Genomic DNA, 24,180 nt, shown 5'->3' with positions numbered 1-24,180 from the left:
GCCTAAGGTCCCATGGCATATTAGAAGCTGATAGGGTACACAGGAAGCTGCATGGCTGGGGCAGGGTCCTGCCCTGGAGGCTTATGGGAAGGGCATGGCCCATCTCTGTTCACCCCTCTCTGTCCTTATATGGAGGGGGAGAGGCCCTCACCAGCCCAGGTTGCTCTCATGTCCATCTGCTCAGAAACTTGGATCTGGACACAGGGAGGCTTCAGCACATTCATTCACTAATTTGAGCACATATTGAGCACTAGTGTTTACCAGCATGGGTGAGAGACATGGGCTACACAGAGTCTGAGCGGGAGAGAGGTCAACATCAAAAGACCACATTAATGGCTAAAATGACTAATTACAAGGAAGAGGGTATTCAAAGATGAAGGCCGTGTCCATTACAGGACAGCTCTCACGCTCTTGCTGTGGACTGGAGCTAACAGGTGATGCACCAAGTGCTGTAGGAAGCGCCTATAGCAAAGGCCCTGAAAAGCAGGGTGGCTGGAGCCTGGAGAGGGGGAAAGTGGAGGACTGGCCAGGGGCAGGCCTCGCAGGACCTTGTGCAGTGTAGCAAAGAGTTTGTTCTTTACCCTCAACAGAGCTAAACGTAACATGAATAGATTTTTGACTTCAGCCTCCCTGTGGCTGCTGTGTGGCAGAGGAATCGAGGCAAGGCTGGACTGAGTGCTGGGGTTGGGTTCAGAGGTTGTGGCAGCATTCAAGTGGGAGGTGACAGCCAGACCAATTTGTCCCCAGGCAGGGAGAACTGAACCCATAGCTCTGCTATGGGGAGGATTTGTGCTATGACAGCACATAGTTCATGGCCCTGGTTCAATGACACATGACCTTAGGGGGGGTAACACAACTCCTCTCAGTCGCCTTTTTTACCTGGAGGGGATAAGATGTCCTGGTGGATATGAACGTGCTTCTTAAACTATCAGGCACCAAACAAACTTGCTTTGCTGGGCAGTCAGGATGCAGTGAACAAGGGCTACCTGTCCTCGGAGCCATGAGTGCATGTTCTATGGGCATGTTGGTAACAGACACATGCGTCTCCCAAGCAGACAGAGCCTTTCTGATGGGCCAGCTGTGGCTCCCCCTTCCTCCCTCTTCCCTCCGGGTTCTGAGCAGGAGAGTGCAGGGCAATGGGGCATCTGTCCAGCTGAGGAGCACAGAGCCCAGCAACCCCACAAGCCCAGCCTTACCTGGTGCAGGGCTGTGAGTCCATCCTCGTTGCACAAATCAGGGCTGACCTTGTTCTTCAGGAAGTAGCGTACTGCAATAGGAGGGGACAGAAGTCAGCTTCTCATCACATGCCAGGTGTGCAGGGATGTGGGGGCCCAGGTCCTGACACCAATGGTCTGAGGGAGGTATTTTAACACCTCCATTTTACAGATGAGGAAACTGAGGCATGCACTGTAGGTCTCTCTAGGATTTCCAAGAGGAAGATGGCAATGCCTATCTTATTATGGACAATAATAACAAGAGCTAACAATTATTGAGCACTTTCTGTGTACCAGGCGCTGAGCTAAGCAATTTACATTTGTTGTCCAGAGGGAGGACAGTGCAAGTGCACACTCTGGAGCCCTACAGCCTGGGTCTGGGCATCATTCTTACTGGCTGTGCAAGCTCAGTCGAGACACCTGCTTCTTTGTGCCTCGGTTTTTTCATCTGTAAAATGGGGATGATGTTAATCCTACCTTTCAGGGGCATTATGAGAATAATCACAGTGAGCTATGTCAGTGGCTGGTGTGTGGTTTGAAGGTGAACCCTCTGCTCTGGCAGCTGTAATTATTTTATTAATACTGCAGGTTCCTATGCCAGGCAATGTTCACCTGTGAGTGTCACATGCCCCTTCTTTACCCCTACTGAGCCTTGTGGAGCAGGGTTAACAGAGGTTTTTACCTTCCCTGTTTCCTAGACTTTTGTCTAGTTGTGTGTGTATGGGTGTGTATGAGTGTGTAGGGAGGTGTGCATGTGTTCAGAGATGGTGGGTGGGGCTAGGAGGTGAGGAGGTTGGAGTGAACTCCAGTGACAGCCTGGGATCCTTCTCTGTCAGGACAACCCTCTCCCCTTATCATTGTGACCTTCCTTCTTTCTCTCCCTCTGCCCCTACTCCAAGACCCCAGTTCTCCCCTAAACGCAAGTGCAAAGGGAAGAAGGGAGGAGCTGGCCCACCAGCCCTGCAGGCCTTTCTCCGTCTTGGCAACAGGACCCATGATCTTTGGCCAACCTCCAGCAATGCCTCCCCCCAGACCGAGGAGTCCATGGAGTCGGTGGGGGTGTGTCCACTGGAGCCCACATCCTCCCTCTGGGCCATACTCTGTCCATATGGCTCTGGCACTGCTTGCAGGGCCTGACCAGGCTGTCTCTGGATCCAGCTTCCCAAGGGTGGCCACGCAATTAACAAGCAAGGGCACCTCTGGGCCAGAGGTTTGTGGGGCAAGTGGACAAATGCAAAGACACAAGCTGGCTTGTGTCACGGTGCTGATGAGGCTGGGGGTGGGGGACGGGGGGGCCCTACAAAGGGGAGACTCAGGCTAGCCCCATCCCCGCCCCAACAGCGTCTGTCTCCCTCCCAAACACGAGGCAAAGTCACATCCTCTAATGCCCACTGTGGACACTATCTCCATACTGGTTCGTGCAACTGAGCAGGGCTGAAGTGGTTTCCTCATTGTTTTGCCTCTGATGAGGCAGCAAACTAGAAGTGAGCGGGGAAGGGTGGGAGAAGATTCAGGTAGACAAGATGTGGGAAGTCCAGGAGGCCCGAGGAGCAGGGGGTGGGACAGCTCCTCCCTCACTAGGCCTAGCTCCTGGATGCAGCCCCAACTGCACCCTGGGCAGAGTCCCTGTGTGAAGGGGAGGCTGTGGCCTATGCCCATCAAGGTGTGACATCTCTCGCAGACCTGCCTTGATGCACTGCTGACAGGGTAGAAGTGTGACCCTGTCCAGCAAGGGCTAGATCCTTGGCAGCTCCACTGTCCAGCAGGGAGCCATTGGCTACATCTGGACTCTGGTGGCTATGTGAATTTATAGTAATAAACATTCAGCATTCAGTTTCTCTCATTACTTCTTGGCCTTTGGGCTAAGATCAAGTGTAGAATTCAGTTTCTCAGTCACTCTGCTCAATTTCAAGTGTTCGTAGCCACATGTGGCTACCACATAGGAAATAGCAGAAATAGAACATTTCCACCCTCACAGGAAGTTCTAGTGAATAGCGCTGCTTTGGGGGCATTATAAATGGAAATTAGCTCACCACAAACTCCTTTCCATGGCTCCCCCATTGCTCGGGGAATATGGTATATAAGGTCTATGATCCCCGCCTGCAGTCCGCCATTTTGCACAATTCTAGGAGCACCATTCACATTGTGGTTTATGCGATTGGAAGCCTCAATCGCTGTGCAGGGCACAATTCACTCAGCTGTACACAGTAATCCCACATGCCTACCTCTCCAGTCTCACTTCTTAAACCACAAACACTTTCTGAAACAGTCTTTCATTAGCTACAGAGTCACTACACTTCCTCTGGCCTTCTAAGCCTCTGCATAGCCTGTTCCCACTGCCTGGAAGACCCAATAATCATCCATTTAGCCATCATCCACCATGAGAGCATCCATTCACGTATGCGTGCATCCATCTACCATCATCTATCTACCCATCCTCCACCATGCATGCATCTACCCAGGCATCTATCCACCACCATCTCTACCAGACATGCACAAATCTACCATGCATCCATACACCCATCCATCCATCCATCCATCCATCATCTATCCTCCACCATGTATGCATCCACCCATCCACCATCACCCATTCATCCACCCATTCATCCTCCACTATGGATGCATGCATCCATCCACTATCATTCATCCATCCATCTATCCTCCACCACACATGCATACATTCTTGCATCCACCCACCATCATTCATCCTCCACCATGCATGCATGCATCCATCCACCCATCCATCCATCCATCTCCATCATATATACATCCATCCATCCATCAGCCCATCCATCCATGCACTATCATCTATCCGTCTATGCATCCATCCATCTATCTACCATCATCCACACGCCCCTTGCTAATAGATATGCATGCACCTGCCTTGCCACTCTTCATCCTTTAAGTCTCAGCTCAAATTCTCTAGACTCCTTGTATTATGTAAACCTATAGCTCCTCTATATTTTTCATAGCCTTATCACTACATAATTATATAATGGTTTGGGTAATTATGGGCTTTGGGTCTGTCTGCCCACTGGTTGCTAATTCCCAAGATGGCAAGACCATGACCTGATATTTAGAGCTCTATCCCTAAGGTCTGGCACACAGTAAATCCTCAAGAACATCTTCAGAACTTTGACATAACTGGCAGTGCCCTGGTTCAGTCCAAGGACATAGCCTGCCTATCTCTGAGCAAAGGGGACCCCCTCCAACACTGACTCCAGAAGACTCATGTCTGTACTGCAGCTCTGCTCATAGGTGTCTCCTACAGGGCTGCGAGTGATTATGCAAACCCTCTGATCACCAAGGTCCAACCTGAGCTAAGACCAGTGGGGATGCCCTGAGCCTGACAGATGGCCTTGGGAACAAGAGAAATGGCCACTAAGTCCCTGTTCAAGGTGGGTTTCCTGGAAGGTTCTGCTCACATGAGGCAAGGTTGAAGTCCCACGGGTGGGAGGGAGAAAAGCTTTTGGCCCAAGAGACTCTCTATGAGGCAGAAAACAAGCATCAGCTGCCAGAAGCTGTGTTTGTGCACAGTAATTATCATAGTGCTCTGTGTGCTGTGCAAGAGCCCAAGCCATGTAATTACCCTGATGTTGGGCAGTTATTTTCAGCCCAAGAGGTGGGACAAGTCATCCACATCTTTAAGAAGACCTTAATATTCATGAGCCAAGGCCTCCTCAGCAGAGCTACTTCCTCCGTAGCTAGGAGCCCAGTGCCTGGCTCTGCACCTTGCTTGTTGGAGCAAAGTCCTGGCTACCCAGTGCATGACCAAGCTTCCTGCCTTTGGGGTTCAACAAGAAAAATTATTCTTACCTCAATAATATCTTCTAGGCTGGGGGAGGTGGCTCAAGCCTGTAATCCTAGCACTATGGGAGGCCCAGGTGGGTGGTTTGCTTGAACTCAGGAGTTGGAGACCAGCCTGAGCAAGAATGAGACCCCATTCCTACTAAAAATAGAAAAACTAGCCAAGCATTGTAGTGGGCACTTGTAGTCCTAGCTACTAGGGAGGTTGAGGCAGGAGGAACAACGGAGCCCAAGAGTTTGAAATTGCTGTGAGTTATGATGCCGTGGCAGAGTAAAAATTCTGTCTCAAAAAAAAAAAAAAAGAAAAGAAAAGAAAAAAGAAAGAAAGGGTGCTGAGCAGGAAAGGAGGGAAGGTGGAAAGCAAGGGCATTTGTACCCAGGGCAACTCGGAATCCCTTTATTTCATGAGTTGACATATGCAACTATTCTCCTTATGTAGAAGAGACAGGGCACCAGGAAAGTGCAGTTCACAATCACTCATGGCCAAATGAAGGGGCAGAGGCTTGGCACCAGACCTCTCTGGTTTCAACCCCAGGCTGTTGGCCAGAGGGCTGTTCCACTCAGCTCTGAGGCCAAAAATGCGAACCAGCATTTATGGAGCCCTAATGCATGTCCAGATGTGTGTTGAGAGCTGGTGTGGGGAAGAAGAAGGTGATGGGAAAATGGATAACAGTGCAGTAACCTCTGCTTCTGAGACCGTCTATGCATCAGAGAACCTCAAGACTTAGCCCAAACCTCTTTATGCACACAGAAGGGGATCTGCAAATAGGACAGAAGAAATATTGCTGCCCCCTGGTTAGATCTTCCAGGGCAATTTTGAAGTAAAATCCCCTCACCCATTGCAAAAAGCCCTCTTAGGCTCCAGATTGCTCTTAGAATGAAGTTCAAAATCTTTCCATGACTTTTATTTGGATTGGCAAATGTGGCCTATGGGCCAAATCAGGCAGGCAGCCTGTTTCTGTAAATAAAGTTTTATTGGAAAACATCCACACTTACTCATTTACATATCGCCCATGGCTGCTTTCACTTTGCAACAGCAGATTTGAGTAGTTACAACAGAGACTGCATGGCCCACACATCCTAAAATATTTACTATCTGGCCCTTTACAGACAAGGTTTGCAGACCCCTGGTCTTCAAGGTCCCATATGGTGTGGTTCTGCCTTCAGGGCTACTGCCTTGCAGAATTCTGAGACAAAATGCAAGGTGCTTGCATAACAGTGCCTTGCTCTGTTCTCATCATAGTCTATGTGAATTGGGTGCCCTAGAATTGTGCAGTGTGCAGCTTGCTCAGCTGTGCAAGGTCCTGTCTCCCTAGCTTCCCAGGCTCATCTTTTGCTCCCTGAGCACCTTGTACAATTCAGGAAGCTAGCGTGGGGTCTAAGGTGTCGATTCGAGCTCAGGGAACACGAAGACAAGATAAGGGTGTGTCCTCCCTGCGGCCAAGAGTGGCCACCGCTTCTCCCAGTTACCCACCCTCAGGCTGCACCCTGCCCAAAAAGCTCCAAGTCCCAGGCCTGCCCATCAGTTTGTTAGAGTGACCCGTCTATTCCCACGCATTTGTTTAGTTGTGGATTTAGACCAGTTATTTCCCTTCTCTGTGCCTCTGTGTCTTCATCTGTAAAACGGGGATCACCACACTGCTCTCTCGTGGGGTCACTGTGAAGATTAAATGGGATAAGGCCCTAGTGCTACTATTATCATTTATTTAAAAAATAAAAATGAAAAACAAACCCTGAGCTCTTGCCTGTGTCCCACCCTGTTCTGGGTGCTGGGGACATTAACCACTGATGTCTTGCATCTCTCAAGAGCTCTCAAGGTGGTTGTAAAAGACAGAGGCCGTGTCCCTCCAGGGAGCTCAAAGCACGTGCTGGTTTGCAGACCACCCTGAGGCCATGGTCAGTGCCCCACCACCCCCTACACAGGCAGGACCCACATGAGATAGCAAAGCAGCAGCCCCGCCCTCCCCACTCATGTACCCTGCTCCTGGCACCGACCCGCCGCTCCGCCCACACCTCCCTGGCAATCTGGCTGGAATCTGGGCCAAGCAGGGCCATCTGCTCCCCTCCATCTCCAGCTGTAGCAAGTGAGGCTGAGTCGGCCTATCTCGGCAGGAAGCGGGTGGCGGCTGCCTTTGCAGGGAGAAATCACTGCAGACAAGCTTGTGTTTTCTTTGGCATCTGATCCATTCTGTCCCACAGAGCAAACTGCCTGACCTCGAGATAGTCAGTGACATGTGACCACAGGTGTGGCTCTGGCTCCTGCCCTGGGGCCTCAGAAACAGCAAGACAGCGGTATATGCCTATTGGAGGTGGATTTTGGGCAATCTCCATCCCCCACCAACTCTTCGAGGGTACCTGGAAGCTGAGCTGCTGCCAGTATCTTGTAGTCCTGTTTGGGGGTACATACCCACCAAGCCCTTGCTTCCCACCTTCCCTCCTTTCCTGACCAGCACCCAGCAACAAGGCTTCATCCTCCCCCTGCCTCCATGGCCCTGCCTCCTCCCCACCCCACCTTGCCCTGCAATCTCACCTTCCTCCCTGAATGTTCACAAATTCAGGCATACTAGCTTCTTTCATTTCCCAAAACAAAACAAAACGTGAGCTCCTACCCTCCAGGCCTTTGCACATTCAGTTTCTTATGCCTGCAGCCTTCTTTCTTCCCACGCTTGGACCAGCAAACTCCTCTTCATCCTTCAGATTCCACACAAAATGTCACTTCTTCTGGGAAGCCTTTCCAGATTACTCCAATCTCAATCAAGTTTCCTAAACTACTCTCTCCAAAGTACCCTGCTTTTCTACATTTGTACTTTGCAGTAGCATCTATATCCTATTTTTTTTTTTTTTTGAGACAGAATCTCATTCTGTTGCACTGGGTTGAGTGTGGTGGCTTCATAGCTTGCAGCAACCTTAAACTCTTGGGCTCAAGAGATCCTCTTGTGTCAGCCTCTCAAGTAGCTGAGACTACAGGAACCCACCACAATGCCCCGCTCTTTTTCTTAGAGACAGGATCTTGCTCTTGCTCAGGCTGGTCTGGAATTCCTGAGCTCAAGCAGTCCATCTGCCTCGGCCTCTCAGACTGTTAGGATTACAGGCAGGAGCCACAGTGCCCAACCACAGCAGTACCTATTCTAAAACTTGTTCCTGAGTTTGCAGGACTGTTTTATGCATAGTCCTGCAGACACAGGGCACCACAAGGACTGTGACTTGGGCCAAAAAGCAATAATTATGGCTTTTGGACAGAAATGAGTTAGAAGCCAGGTGCAGAGGAATAAGCTTGTAATCCCAGTGACTTGGGAGGCTAAGGCAGGAGCATCACTTGAGCCCAGGAGTTCAAGACCAGCCTAGGCTCAACATAATGTGACCCTCCAAGACAAAAAAAAACAGAAATAAACAAACGCCCTTCCTTGAGCCTCCCTCATCAACACAGCCAGACCTGGAGGCCAATGTAGGAGTCCTTCATCTCCACCCCCAAATTGGCCCCTGTCCAGGCCACTCATGGGCCCCCCTTATGTCCCTCCCATCCAGGATTCCACTCCTCATTCTCTCTGCCTTGTGCCCCAGTGGTTCTTTCTACAACCCAGCACTAACTGTGTGCCAGGCCCAGTGTTAAGCACTTTACATCCACCAAGTCAACTAGTGCTCACCATCTAGTTATGAGGATTAATGAGCTGCTATTACTAATTAACTACCTGCACTTATTGCCCCAATTTACAGATGAGAAAATTGAGGCTCAGGTTTGAACATGGGAAACAATTTGCCCAAGGGCTCATGGCTGGGTACAGCAGAGCTGGGATTTTAATCCAGGCCTAGCCAGCTCCAAACACTGAATCCTTAACCACTTTGCTAAAATGGTGCCAAACAAGGACCCAGGGAAGGAAACTTGGGCAGCAAAGAGATGTGCAGGATAGATATCAATAGTTACAAGAAGACAGCCACAGGCTGGCCAAAGTCTAAAAGAAAGATCAAGAACATTGCCCATAAGGTTCAGCGTTCCAGAACATCACAGGTAAAGAAGACAATACTCTTCAACAGCTGGGCAGCCTTGTTATTAATATTATATTTGTCATTATCATGAGGTCACTGAGGCACCGAGGGTAACACTTAGCCCGAAGTCACGCAGCAGACAGATGGCAGCTCGGAGCCTGGGCTGGCTCCTCTGTTGGTCTTCCTGCTGCTAGTCTGTTGTGGGCTGACCCCACTCCACCCCTGATTCCAAGCACCCTGGTGGTCTTGCTCCAACTGCCACATTCCACCCACTGGGCTTCCCCTCCTTCCTGGGAGACCCTGCCCACACTGATGCAAGGTGCTGTTGGGGCTGTAGCGGGTCCAGCCCTCTGCTCTGACAACGCCAGGAAGGCCAGCACGCTCAGAAGCAGCCCCTCTAGTCTCCCCCAGGTCAAAGTTGTCCTGTGTCCTCAATGCACTGTGCTTCCAAAATCACCCCACTGAGCAAGTTCAACCTTTCCACCCACCACTGCTCCTCCCTGGAGCAGAAATAGCCAGAAATAGCTGTTTCCAGGGAAGCCCAGCAGCCTGGGGCTGGGGGTGGAGATGCCATCAAGTCTCATGGTGGCTTCTGCAGTGGCTGGTGCAGCCTGCCGCTCTGCCAGGCACTCACCCAGTATCCCGGGTGATGACTCAGCCATGGTGGAGGGTGGGCAGGAGGACATGGGCATCCCTCAAAGTCCACCCCCAGGCCCAGGCTCAGGCCCCAGGAGCCAGCCTCTCTCTTCCGCAGACGGTCTCACTGCGGCCCTTTTGAGAAGCAGAGGGAGGTTGGACAATAACAAGAGGGGGTGAGGGCACCCTGTAAAATGGGTGTGGCACTGTGGGAAACAGCCTGGCAGTTCCTCAAAAAGTTAAACGTGGAATTACCACACGACCCAGCCATTCCACTCCGAGGTATAAACTCAAGAGGGATGAACACAAGTGGCCACACAACAGCGTGTATACGAATGATTGCAGCATCAGCATCACCATAACTCCAAAGGGGAAATACCCCAAGTGTCCGTCAACTCATGACAAACACAATTCCACTCAACAGAATAGTATTCCACCATACAAAGAAGTGAAGTCCCGCTACATGCCACAACACGGATGGACTTTGAAAACATCACAGTACAATAAAGTAGGACAATCACAAAAGGCCACCTATCTCATCATTCCATTTATCAGAAACATCTGGAACAGGCAAGACCCTAGGAACAGAGAGCAGGTTAGAGACTCCCAGGGGCTCGGGTGAGAGGGGTGTAAGGAGGGGCTGCTAACGGGAACCAGGTTTCCTCGAAAGAGGAGGAAAAGCTCTGGAATTTGACCGTGGTAATGGTGATGCTAAAGACCACAGAATTGCACTCTTTAAAAGGGGTGAATTGTATGGCTTGTGAATTACATCTCAATGTGAGGTCAGTGCAGTGTCCATCTCACGCGTCTCTGTACCCCAGAGTGTGAGGATGATGCCTGGTACACAGTAGGTAATCATTACTTATGAAAAGGGGAAGGAAGGGAGGAAGCCATTGCCCACCCAGGCCCTCTGGGCTCTCTATGACCTGCCTCTGCCCACCTGTCCCAGCATCATCCCTTCTAAACACAGGAACCCCTTTCAGTGCCCCCCACGCACCACCCTCTCTCGAATCTCCAAGTCTTTTCAGGAGCTGTTCCTTTGACCTGTCTTCCTCTGTCTTCGCTTCTGGTTAATTCTTGCTTCTTAGCCTCCAGGTCCCAACTTAAAATGTCACTTCCTAGGAAGCCTACCCTAGGCTGGGCCTTATCCTCATGCCTTTTCCTGCACCCCTCATGCCCCAACAACACGTAACACTAGGATGTAGTTGTATCTGGATTTTTCCGTGCCTTTACTAGACTATAAACTCTTGCTTCTGTGATGCAGCTCAGGCCTCCAGACAATATGTGATGACAATGGAAATGAATGGAGCTCACTGGCCTCTAATCCGAGCCTCAGAACTGGCCAGAGTATGTGCTCCTGGGCCATCCTATGTTTCTTCCTTTGGACAATGCTCCCAGCCTGGACCACAAACTTTTCCATCTCAGAGAGACTCTTCATCCCTCAGCTGTACAGAGGCCTGTTTCTCTCTTAGCATTTCTGATGCTCTCAGCATCACCAGGACAAGACAGCCAAAGGGACCCCAGGCGAGTAGCTATAATCTTTTCCTTTCCAGAACCTCCACAGCCAGGACGTGTATCTGTGCTGGACAGAGAAGCTGACGGAGATTCGCATCAGCTACCAAGATGCCTGAGTGTGACTTTTGTCTGGTGTTGGGGGTGGGCAGCAATAGTAACGCAGACCCATTATGACGGGAGCTCCATGCAGGCAAATTTTGTTTGTTTCATCTAGGACATGCAACACCTGGAGTAAGCATGCAATAAATGTTTGTTGCCTGAATACACAAATTTAAAATTTCTTTCTGCTAAAAAATAAAATAAAAATAAAGAGACCAGGGAATCTGATGTGCAAAGTAAGCCCACAGTAAATCCTTTTGAAAAATGCATTGTCAGCCGGTCTAAGTGGCTCACGCCTATAATCCTAGTGCTCTGGGAGGCTGAGGCAGGTAGATTGCTTGAGGGAGGAGTTTGAGACCAGCCTGAGCAAGAGTGAGCCCCTGTCTCTACTAAAAATAGAAAAATTTGCCAGGTGTGATAGTATGCACTGTAGTCCCAGCTACTTGGGAGGCTGAGGCAAGAGGATCACTTGAGCCCAAGAGTTTGAGGTTGCTGTGAGCTATGACGCCATAGCACTCTACCCAGGGTGACCCAGTGAGACTCTGTCTTTAGAAAAGAAATAAGGAAGGGAGGGAGGGAGTGAGAGAGGGAGGAAGGAAGGAAAGAAAGAAGGGAGGGAGGGAAAAAGAAAGAAGGAAAGATTGTCTATTTGATTGTCTATTTAACTAGGGTGGGGAGCCACGTTCTCCTGTGGGCAGGAGTGGACAGTTGTGCATTTGATTTCTTCAAAGGGAGGAGAACTGCATTTAACTCAACCAATGTGGAGAACACGTGGTTCTGTAAAGTGCTGCCACCGAAGTTGCAAAGACTGTACCTGTGCACACTTCTCCTCCTCCTCTCCCTCTCTCCTTTCCCTCCTTCTATGTTCAGCCTCCCTGATAGGTACCCTGCCCCCTACAGCGCTTAATAATCTCAGGCACTCAAGGCAAAGGTACTGCCTGTCCCAAAACATGATCCTGGCACTTCCCCGTTCCATTCATGAACACATCAGACCCCAGCTGCCTTGGCTCCCTGCTCTTCACTGCTTCCACCTCCAGAATTCTCCCAGCATCTCCCCCTGCAGCTGCACTGCAGACCCAGGGACCAGGCCTCTCTTCTACGCCAAGAGCCTGCCCTGTTTGAACACACATGGGCTGCCTGGGAACTCTCCAAAGTATCTCTGAGAGCAGTCTTACCTCAATTTCCTGAATGGCCCTTGCTCCTCTCTCCAATTCCCATCTGTCTCACTCACTTCCTCGTCCACCTATCTGTCCTGAATTTTTAAAAATAGCCCAATTATTTCATATCTCCAGGCGAATAGTAATAAATGCCACCCCGGCCCTCCAGGTAGGAGATGCATACACATAAACACTGGAATGGCTTCATAGCCACTTTAATAACGTCCAGCACTCATTGGATAATTTGCAAGTGTGAGGCACTGTGCTAGGATCCCTGGGATCCCTTAATCCCCACAACAACCCTAGGGCTTAGGTGCTATTATCAGCTCATTCAACAGAGAACTGGCCAAGTTTATTTTTATAAGTGTTGAGATCAGTTCTAGTCTGGTTGATTCCATGCGTAACTGGTGTTTCAGGCATAATTAGTGCCAAGAGACCCTCACTCACATGTAGCCAAGAGTTAAAATCCATTCCTATCAATATCTCGGCAGACGAAACACATCTCCTATGAAGGAGAAAGTTCATTCAGCTCCTACCTGTCTACTTTGAGTTTTCCTTGCTTCTTCCCTGGTCTGGCCCTGCTGTCCCGTAACCACTCCACCTGTCCACCTGGCTTTCATTTTGGTCCTTCCTAAAAATGCTGTGTTTTGCTTCTCTGCCTCAGCACAGGGTTACACAAGACATGAACAAGTCCCACTCCAGGCTTCCACCTTTCTGGCTGGGGAAATTAAATAAGATTTCTGAAAATGTTAAAGGAACCACATGAGAAATTGAAATGAGTCCTTGTATCTTCCATATTATCAACGGAAAAGATAAACACAGTATTTATTAAAGTCACAAAATGAAGAGCAGAACAAAGAAATGTTAAGTGCCATAAGTCATGACAGGAGATGACCAAAAGCCAAACATGTAGCTTCGTAAGAATAAATTAAATTATTTATCCTCCCCGTAAGGCAGTAAAGATTCCATTGCCAAAAAAAGAGAAAACTTCAACTGTGTACTGCTTACAAGAGATACGTCCCAAACAAAATAACAGAGAAACTAAAAATAAGGAAATGTTTAAATATAAAACAGGCAATTGCAAACACAAAGAAAGTGGGGGTGGCAACTTACTACGATGCAGAATGGAATTCTAGGCAAATAAGGAGGTAATCCACTGTAGGTTGATTAAAAAAAGATGCTTCAAAATGAAATCAAAAACAGAGAGCTCAGTAGTTGCCTGGGGCTAGTGGCGCAGGTGGGAGAATGGAGGCATATCCTTATGAATCGCATAATCAGCAAAGCCAAAACTGTTAGTAGAGAAGTCAGAAGCACAACTTTCCTAGGGACCTTCAGCACACAGACACCCTAAAGAAAAGATCAGAAGGCTGGACAAAGACCTATGGACAGGGATGTTCGTAGCAGCATTACTTACGTGTGCATATACACATGGTTTATAAATGAGAAATCCTAGCGGCAACCCAAATGTCTAAACAACTGGAGATTGAGTTAATAAATTATGCAACATCCAGATAATGGCATAGTCTGCAGCTGAGGAATCTTTGAGGAATTTTTGATGACATGGAAAAATGCTTGATATATAACCCAGAATAGAAAAACAAGGAATCAAAACTATACGTTCAATGCAATCTCAGCTGGAAAGGAAAAATATATGCCTCACATCCATGCACTTTTATTTATTTATTTATTTATTTTTGCAGTTTTTGGCCGGGGCCAGGTTTGAACCCACCACCTCCAGTATATGGGGCTGGCGCCCTACTCCTTTGAGCCACAGGGGCTGCCCTCGTGCACTTTTTATTGGAAAGAAAAAATTAAGACATTAACTGTGGTTACCAGTGAACTTTATGTTTGCCAGTATTTTCCAAGCATTTTAAAATCTGCATGTGCTACCTTTTTCATCAGAATTTTTCATATTTGCTAAAAAAATAAAAAATCCTCCACAGAATGATAGCTCAGTGGTGAGAACTGTATTTCTGCTAAAAGTTCCTAGTATAGAAATGAAGGCTGAAGCTGGCTGACTGCATGAAAAAAGTACTCTAAAGGTGGGGTTCCCATGTTGGATAGTAAGTTAAATAGCAGTGATAATAAAAACCATTTTGTTTGTAGGGTTCAGGGGTAAACTATGATCCTGGGCCAAATCTGTCGCACCACTTAATTTTGTAGTGCTTGAAAATTAAGAATGGTTCCTTTTATTTTTAACAGTTGGAAAAAAAAGTCAAAGAATAATAATATTTTGTGATACATGAACATTATATGAAAGTCGAACATCAGTGTCCAAAAATTAATTGGAACACATGTTCCTTTGCTATGCCTTGTCTGTGGTGGCTTTTTGGCTCAAGGAGCACAGCTGAGTAGTTAGACAGAGACCATATGGTCCACACAGCCTAAAATATTTCTTATCTGGCCCTTTACAGAACAACTTTCCTGATCCTTGGGATGGTGCTTTTCAGCTAACAAAATATGCTCAAAACCAGTCTCATTTCACTGTAAAAGTCTCACAGTCACTGGCATAAGAGGAAGAAACAAATGTTAAGTCCAAGGTGAGCCCTGGGATGGTGTCCAGGCTGGGGTACAGATAGATCAGGCCCAGTGTCCTCACCTGCTGTGCAGTGATGGGTGCACACAGCTCCTCTGAGAGCTGCTGCTCGCCTTTCTCCCTACAGTCTCTATCCCCAGCCTCAACCCAGCTGCCTCTCTCCTCTGAAAGCAGCCACATTTCCTGCCGAGAGTGTGACCTGCTGAAACCTGCGTAGAGGAGGCCGCAGCTGCAAAGAGGAGGGTATTTTTATCCAGACCCTGCTTCCTGTTTGCCGGATGGGGTATTTTGTTTGCTGGTGCTGGTTGTCATTTCTGATACAGACTCGGCTCCCTTGTCACACCAAAACAGAGAAGTCTGTCCCCTAACAGGCTGCCTGCTACCCAGGCCCACCTGCCCCAGGGCCCTGTCCAGCCCTCTCTCCCCGCGCGCTGCACCGTCTCCTTGATTCTGAGATACCCCTCTGCTGCCTGCTCAGGAGCTGAAACCAGGGCAGCTGGGTGGGCAGAGGGTAAACAGAAGCATTTCTGTCGCAGGAAACGGAAAAATCCACTCTCTTATCAGAGACAAACAGCTAGAAAGGAGCTGGCTGAGAAGCAGGCTGAAGGTTTTCCAGAGCTTCTCAGCAAGCCTGGCTCAGTGAGGAGCAGGATAGGATGGAAGGAGTTATGATGGGACTGGGAGTCATTGGTAACAGACAAAATGCCACTGTCATCAACCCTCCTGTCCTCACGGCTCAGCCAGATGAGGGGACAGAGAGCAGAAACATAGCAGCTTCTAACAAACCAGTGACAACAAAAGTGTGCATTTATTGAGCACCTGCTGCATGCTCGATCCTATGTCAAGCATGCATAGGAGTGCAGAAGTGAGGCGGGCTCTAACAGGACTTCCTATTTTACTAACAGGGATACTGAGGCACAGTGAGTTTAATGAACTTGCCCCATTCTACTCAGCAGGCAAGGGGCCCCTATAACCCCAAACTGGATCCATGCTTGCTTCTCCTGTGAGAATTTTAATTCATGTCTTAGAGACAAACTGACCCAGGTTTTAAGAGCCGGGGGTCTGCAGCCCAAGGCCCCCTGCTTCCTGTCCTGCCAGCCTGCCAGGCATCAGGCTCTGAGCCCAAGGGACGAGGTATGAAAGGGCTAGTCTGACCTTTGGTACAACCTCGTCTACTCTGGAGAGAGGCCACCAACCATCCTGTAGGGGAACGTGCAGCCTCCCTAAGCACTCCATCTGGTATGAAGACACAAATGTAATGGCTCAGAATTCAGACCCCTCAAGTTCTCAGTGATTTGATCTCAGGCATATGATCTCCCCTGAGCCTCAGTTTCATTCTTCTGTAAAATGGAGGCTGTAACTTCATAAGGTTATCTGAAAATTCGGCTGTAAAGTAACTGTCCCCCGCCCCCACTTTCCAGCCTCATTAGGCCCTCCCTAGGAACGCGGGGCCCAGTCTTCTGGCTCCAGACTGCAGGTATCTTTGGAGATCTGTGGGCAGGCTACAAGATAGGGCCAAAGGACAGCCTGGGAGTGATGGTCAGGCTCCAAGATGCTATGCAAACATCTCAGCCTTCTAGGAGTCACACTTCTGTGCAGTTCCCTCTCCAACTGAACAGGGCTAATGTGTGTCACCAATAGGATAGCAAGTGCCTTCTGAGGCTGGGTCATCAGAGATGTTTCAGCTTCCATTTTTGTCCTTGGATCACCCACTCTGGGGGAAGCCGGCTGCCATGCTATGAAGGCTTAGCAGCCCCATGGGGAGACCACATAGTGAGGGACTGAGGCCTCCTGCCATCAGCTGCTTGAGTGTGCCGTCTTAAAATCAGGTCTCCAGCCCCAGACGAGCCTTCGGATGATGGGAGTCCTGGCTCACACCTTGACTACTGCCTTGTCAGAGATCCTGAGCCCACTCACCCAGCCACCCTGGGGTTCCTGACTCCGTAGAAACTGTAAGGCGACCAATGTTTGTCACTGTTTTAAGTTGCTACATTTAGGGTAATTTGTTATGCAGCATACATAGAGAGGAGGTTCAACCAGAGGTAGAAGGTGGGGTCTACAGACATTATGCTGAGTTGAGCACCATGAGGACCAAAGAACCCAAGCTTCCTAGATGACGCCCCCAGAATCCCAGCCCCTGTCCCCCTACCCACACCCATAGACAGTCAAGTTTCCATTAACCAGGGAAACTGTTCTCTGAAGGCTACAGCTGACTAAGGGTTTCTATTTCTGCCCACGGTGCTGAGAACTGTCCATGCACATCATGCCTCACTTGGGTTTCTCTCTTGTTCTTAGAAGCACAGCCTAGGCTTCCCCACTGTGTGTGGACAGGACTGGGTCTGGAGCACCCTCCCAAGCTGAGGACACCACTGATCTGGCAGGAAAGGCAGGGAATACAGTGGCAATCCCTGTCCTTAGCAGCCACCCACGGTTTTCTAAATCACAATCTCGAACGCTCCTCTGTCCTGCTTCCCATTGCCTTCCCCCTGTTCATGAGCGAGCCCAGGGGTTCTCCCAGAGTGGTCCCTGGACCACCGCAGCTGCATTACTTGGGAATTTGTTAGAAATGCAAATCCTGTGGCCCTGCCTCATCTACTGAATCTGGAACTCTGGGGGTGGCTCCAACCAGCTATGGTTTAACAAGCCCTCCCCGTGTTCTGATGCACCATCAGTGTGAGAATGCTGGCTCCAGCCTTTTCTTTGACCGGTCCTCTCTGTGGCTCCTGGACTCTAGAAATGCCCGACTCCTCTCCTTAATTCCCTCCTCCACTCACCAGGCACCAACTCTGTGCCAGGTTCAGGGCCATAGCAGTGAATGAAATACACACTTATCTGCCGTCTCAGAACTTGCCACGTCCCCCCTCCACTACCAGGGTGCAATACCCTTCCTCCCAGCACAGCCCCTGCCCTGCCCTCACACCCAGTGCGGGAGGCTTTCTATAGACATTAGCTGAACAGTAACAAGTGATGAGTAAGGCCTGGATACCCCACTCTGGCGATGTCCTCCTTGACCCTGAGTTCAGTACCCCCAGCAGGCCCTGTGCACCTCAATCAGAGTATCCATCTCCCTCCACAGTGTCCAGTAAGGCACCACTGGGCCGTGGGAACTTGAATTGTGTATAATCCAGATTGAGATGTGCTGAGGTATAAAACACATACCCGTCTTCAAAGATTTAGTATGAAAAAGGGGTATGTAAAACATCTCCATAATCTTTATACTGACTACTTGTTGAGAAGCTATGTTAAATGAAATAATCACCCTAATTCATTTCACCTGCTTCTTTTCTACTTCCATGCAACTACTAGAAAATTTAAAATTACATACGTGGCTCACATTATTTTTCCATTGACCAGAGCTGAGCTAGATTGTCAACAGAGTAGAACCCCCCTAGTTGACCACTTCCCTACAGTGACCACCTTCTTAAGTTGAACTAATTTTCATAGAATGGACATGCACCACAAGATATAGCTGTATGGCAGGCCTAATTCCTTATGGTGACCACCTCCATATGTTGACCAGTTTGTTACAGTCCCTTGGGTGTCAACTGACAGAGGTTCTACCATATTTAGTCACATGACTATGGGCAGAGCTGCCAGTTCTATGGGTCCTTTCTGACCATCCTTCCTTCTTGCCTTCCTTCCTTTTCTCCCTCCCTCCCTGCCCTCCCCCTCCTCTCTTCTTCTTCCCACAGACATTTATTGAACATCTATTCTTGTGCCCCACCACCAGGCTTGGCACAAAGTAGGTGCCAACAATATTTGCTGAATGAATAAACCCAGTGCCCAGAATGCAGACTGGCCCGGAGGTGACCCTGAGGGTGTTCCTTCCTGTTTAATTCCCCATACTTGCTTCTTTGAGTGTAGTTATCCCATTTCATTTCCAAAGAGGCCACATTCCAAAGGTGTCCTTATGTAACCTGGGGCTCAGGTCAGTTTTCTTCTTGAATACGGGGCTCAGGTCCCAGGGTCAGAACTCCGTGTACAGAAGACCTTGTTCGCAAAGCTCCAGGAGGCTGGAGGGGGTGGACTTGGGCCTGGGCTTTAGGGCCAAGCTTGCCAGTGAGGGGAGGATCCTAGGCTGAGCCAGGCACTGCTCTCACTTATGCCCATGAGGGCCTGGGAGGATGACAGGGCACATGGGTCAGGGAGATGCAGGTATCCAAGCCAGTTTCAGGATGTAGCAGAGGTGAACTGGGGTTCGGGGGTGAGTCACTGTAGAATTACAGGCCTGTTTCCTAAGGGTGTCTAAGGTAGCTTCCACTGACCACTCCCCAACTCTCCAGCCCTCCAGTCTGAGAGGCTGCAGGGCTCTGGGATCAGCCACAACATCTTGGCCAAGCTGCCCCTTGGAGCTCAGGAGGCAGAAACTGTTCTGCTGCCTGGACCCTAGTGTTCTGGGTCCTGCTCACAGCTAACATGCTATGTGGCCCCTGCAGCGTGGCCCATCAGCCAGCAGAAGCACCCTCTTCCCTTTCCACTGGTTTGCACCTTCCCAACTCCGCACTGACCAACTAAAGGCCTTCCTGCCCCAGGGCCCTTGCTCATCCAGTTTCCTCTTCCTGGAACGCCCTCCTCTAGCCCAGCCTCTTCTGTCCTTCTGCACACCAAGTTCGTCTCATACTGGAGGTCTCCTAAACGTCACCCCCTCAGAGAGACCTACTCAGACTGGCCTCCCTGCACACATCACCATCCTTTTGTCCTCCGCCAAAGCACCCTGCCTGTCCCTTGATAGGATTTAGACATAATTTTTTATTTTTGAGACAGAGCCTCACCATGTCGCCCTGGGTAGAGTGCTGTGGTGTCACAGCTCACAGCAACCTCAAATTCTTGGGCCTAAGTGATCCTCTTGCCTCAGCCTCCCAAGAAGCTCGGACTACAGGCGCCCACCACAATGCCTGGCTATTTTTTGGTTGTAGTTGTCAACCAAACCTGTAGTTTGGCAGGCCTAGGCTGGATGCAAACCAGTGGCAGACATCTGATGTATGTGACTGGCACCCTAGCCACTGAGCTACAGGGGCCAAGCCAGGTTTAGACGTATTTTTAAATTATAGGTTATATATATATATATATTTGTTGCTTATATATTTGTTGTCAGTTTTGGCCTGTAGATTATAACCTCACAAGGACAAGGACCTTGTCTGTTTACTCATAAAGTAATCTCTGATATCTGGCACAGGGTCTGGAACACCACAGATACTCAATACATTTCTGCTTTACAATGAAAAAAAGCATACAGGTGCATCTGGATGTTGGGGCAGGGATTCCCAGGAGAGGTGGTAGTGAGCTACCATCTTTGCCTTAAGGAATCTCATCTTCCTTTCCCTTTAATACTGTATTTCATAGGCTATGACATGATTTTTCTGGCTCTCAAAACACACATCTCGAAAATCTTCACATAGAGGTTGAGTAAAGGAAGCCTGTGTGAGTCTACTTGCATGAATTCCTAGAACAAGCAAAACTAACAGTATACTTCACACCCACTAAGATGGCTTAATTTTTTCTTTTTTTTAAAGAAAAGACTCTAACAAGTGTTGAAGAGGATGTGGAGAAATTGGAACCCTTGTACGTTGCTGGTGGGAATGTGAAATGGTGCAATTGGTACAGTAACAGTCTGGCAGATCCCTAAAAAGTGAAACGTCAAGTTGCGAGATGACCCAGCGAGTTTACTCCTAGGTATCTATCAAAATATAGTCGTCCCCTGTAGGGCACTGGTTCCAGGACCCCCCTTGGATACCAAAATCCACAGATTCTCAAGTCCATGATCTAAAATGACATAATACTTACATATAACCTATGCACATGCTCTCATGTACTTGAAAACATCCCCAGATTACTTACAATACTTAATACAGGGTAAACACTATGTAAGTCATTGTTAAACCATATTGGTTTTTAGTTGTGTTATTTGTTATCATTGTATTGTTATTTCATTTTTCTTTTTCTTTCTTTTTTTTTTTTTTGAGACAGAGCCTCTAGCTGTCACCCTGGGTAGAGTGCCATGGCATCACAGCTCACAACAACCTCCAACTCTTGGGCTCAAGCGATTCTCCTGCCTCTGCCTCCCAAGTAGCTGGGACTGCAGGCGCCTGCCACAATGCCCAGCTATTTTTTGGTTGTAGTTGTCATTGTTGTTTGGCAAGCCTGAGTTGGATTTGAACCCGCCAGCTCAGGTGTATATGGCTGGCACCCTCACCACTTGAGCCACAGGCGCCAAGCCTGTTATTTCATTTTTCAAATTTTGTTCTGTGTTTGGTTGAATCCACAGACGCGGATTCACAATTATGGAAGGCCAAATGGTCTTGGAAACAGGTGCTCCAACAAATGCATGTACACTCATATTCACAGCAGCACTATTCACAATTACCAACGATGGAAGTGACCCAAGTGTCTATCTGTGGATGAATGGATAAAAAGATATGATGTATATACACACATGTAGATAAAAATACCATGTACAGATATAGATATACCGATAAGGTTGAGTATCCCTTATCTGAAATGTATGGGACTAGAAGTGTTTTGAATTTCAGATTTTCAGATTTGGGATCCTTAGCCTGTATCTATATAAAATGGAATATTATTGGGCCATAAAAAGAAAGGATATACTGATACATGCTAAAATGCAGATAGACCTTGAAAACATTGTGCTACGTGTAAGAAGTCAGACTCCAAAGGTTACACATTGCATGGCTCCATTACGTGAAATGTCCAGAACTGGTTAACCCACAGAGAAAGAGCACAGATTGGTGGCCAGGACCTGGAGAGAGGGGGCAATGAGGAGTGGCTGCTTCATGGGGACCAAGTTTCCTTTTGGAGTAGGAAAAACATTTCAGAACGAGATAGAGGCAGTTGCACAACCACGTAAATGCATTAAATGCCACTGAACACTCACTTTAAAATGGCTAATTTTATGTTATGTGTATTTTGCCTCAAAAAGAAAAAAGTAAAAGAAAAAGATAGCCTGTGGTGGGGGAAATAGCGAAGAAACATTAGAACAGTAGTTTGTCTGGAAGAGGGTAGGAGAGCAACTGGGAAGGCCATAAGGGAACTTTCTGGACTGGTGATGATGTTTAGACAGCACTGTCCAGCAGAAATAGAACGTGGGCCACATTGGTGATTTTAAAGTTCCTGATGGCAGCATTAAATAAGTAAAAACAGGCTGGGTGTGGTGGCTCTTATCTATAATCCTCCTGTCTTGGGAGGTCAAGGCTGGAGATGAGCCTGGACAATATAGCAAGATGCTATCTCTACCAAACAACAACAACAACAAGAAGAAAAAAAAACAGGTGAAATTTTAAAGGCTCAATATATCTAATATGTTATTATCTCATTATGCAATTGGCATTTTTAAATTCTGTATCTTTACTATGGTAGCAGTCATCCATATCTACACTGGTGATAAAAGATATCTCAGGGAAAACACACACACACACACACACACACACACAAAGATGCACCTGTAAAACCAACTAAAGATGCCTAGTGGGTGCACTGTATCAATCTCAATTTCATAGTCGTGACAATATAGTACAGTTTTGCAAAATGTTGCCAATGGGGTAGCTCCAGGGTTCTTCAGTGAATACACTCATTCACATGTCACCTATCCAGAGCTACTTAGGGCAGACCCTGGGGTAGTTAAGGATCTAAAATCAAATCCAGCCCCTGTCCAGGAGATTTGCAGCTGAGATCTTTAAGGTGGAGGGGCACAGGGCAAGCCACTGAGAAAGAAGAAAACACTACACATTCAATTTCTACTTTTCCTCACGCAAGAATAGAAGGGAATCTCTCTGTATTTTTTTTTAACTGCATGTGAATCTATAATTATCTCAAAATAAAAAGGCATAAGGTCAGCTCTCTAGGGCAGGGCCTTGGGCTCCTGAGATGAAAGGCAGAGGGGTGTGGATGGTGCAGATGTTCCAATGGACCAGGCCAGATGTATTCACTGTGCTGAACCAACCAGCACCTGCCTTCGCCTGGAGGGGCTCACAGGCTTGCACAGTAACAAGATAACCACTCAAACAGATGGAAAGTAACACATGCCAGGAGCACGGGAGGAAAAGGCACACCATGCTCTGTGGGTGCACCGTGGAGATCCAGCCAGGTCAGAGTGTCGGCAGAGTCTTAGGACTGCAATTTTAGGGGGAAACACCAAACTGATGGAATCAAAGAATAACAAGAGCTGACAGCTAACATGTTCGGGAAACTTCCCAGGTGCCAGGCACTATGCGAAAGCAGTATTTCACTTACTTGCAGTATAACCTTTTGAAGGTTATTATTATTTCCATCTAACCCAAAGAGAAACTGAGGCACAGAATATTGAATGGTTTGCCCAAAGTCACCCAGTAAGGCAGTGGAGCTGGGATCTGAGCCCAGATAGTCTTGCTCCAGAGCCCTAGGTCTGAACTACATATCTTTGCGACTCTTGGGTTGGACTGCACAGGAAGCTCATTTTTTGCTTCTGGTGGATCTTTAACTATCCCCATGTCCTGGAGTCGCCCCCACCAGGCTCCATGTTTGAGCCCTAATAGCCAGTGAGGTCAAAGAAGCCATGACCACAGTGCCCTTTGGGAGCATCACTTGAACCATTCACCACAGGGGGAGGGTGTTAGGGTGGCTGCAGCCCGTGTGTGTGTGTGTGTGTGTGTGTGTGTGTGTGTGTGTGTGTGTGTACACACGTGCATGCACATGTGCATTCTACTCATGCAATGTAAAATTATTCAGACACAAAAAGGAATGAACTATTGACACCTGCTAAACATGGGTGAACCTTGAAAACGTGCCAGGTAAAAGCCAGACACAAAAGGTCACGTATTATATGATTCCATTTATAGAAAATGTCCAGAAGAGATAAATCCATTGAGACAAAAAAAAGATTAGAGGTTTCCAGGGCCTAGGGGGAAGAGGAAACTGGGGAGTGACTACTGGGTTTCCTTTGGGGATAATGAAAATGTTCTGGAACTAGGTGGAAGGGATGGTCATAAAACCTTGTGAATGTACTGAATGCCGTTGAACTGTACATTTTTAAATGGTTAATTTTACATTATGTGAATTTCACCTCAATTTAAAAGAAAAAAGGGCCTATAATCCTAGCACTCTGGGAGCAAAGGCAGGTGGACCGCTTGAGCTCAGGAGATGGAGACCAGCCTGAACAAGCGCAAGACCCTCTCTACTGAAATAGAAAAACTAGCTGGGTGTAGTGGTAGACATCTATAGTCCCAGCCTCTCAGAGGCT

General features: G+C 48.2%; 1 protein-coding gene across 1 annotated transcript in view; it reads right to left on the bottom strand.

Moving 5' to 3' along the window:
* The window catches only part of PPP1R16B (protein phosphatase 1 regulatory subunit 16B), a 110,891-nt gene that overhangs the window by 26,597 nt on the left and 60,114 nt on the right, over positions 1-24,180 (bottom strand). The window contains exon 3 of the mRNA XM_053574314.1: positions 1,197-1,267. Within this exon, the coding sequence (XP_053430289.1) occupies positions 1,197-1,267 (71 nt within the window). The remainder of the gene's footprint in view (positions 1-1,196; positions 1,268-24,180) is intronic.

Source organism: Nycticebus coucang, chromosome 21 (genome assembly GCF_027406575.1).
Source record: "Nycticebus coucang isolate mNycCou1 chromosome 21, mNycCou1.pri, whole genome shotgun sequence".
Classification (NCBI taxonomy): Eukaryota; Metazoa; Chordata; class Mammalia; order Primates; family Lorisidae; genus Nycticebus; species Nycticebus coucang.
This window is presented reverse-complemented; position numbering and strand designations above follow the sequence as displayed.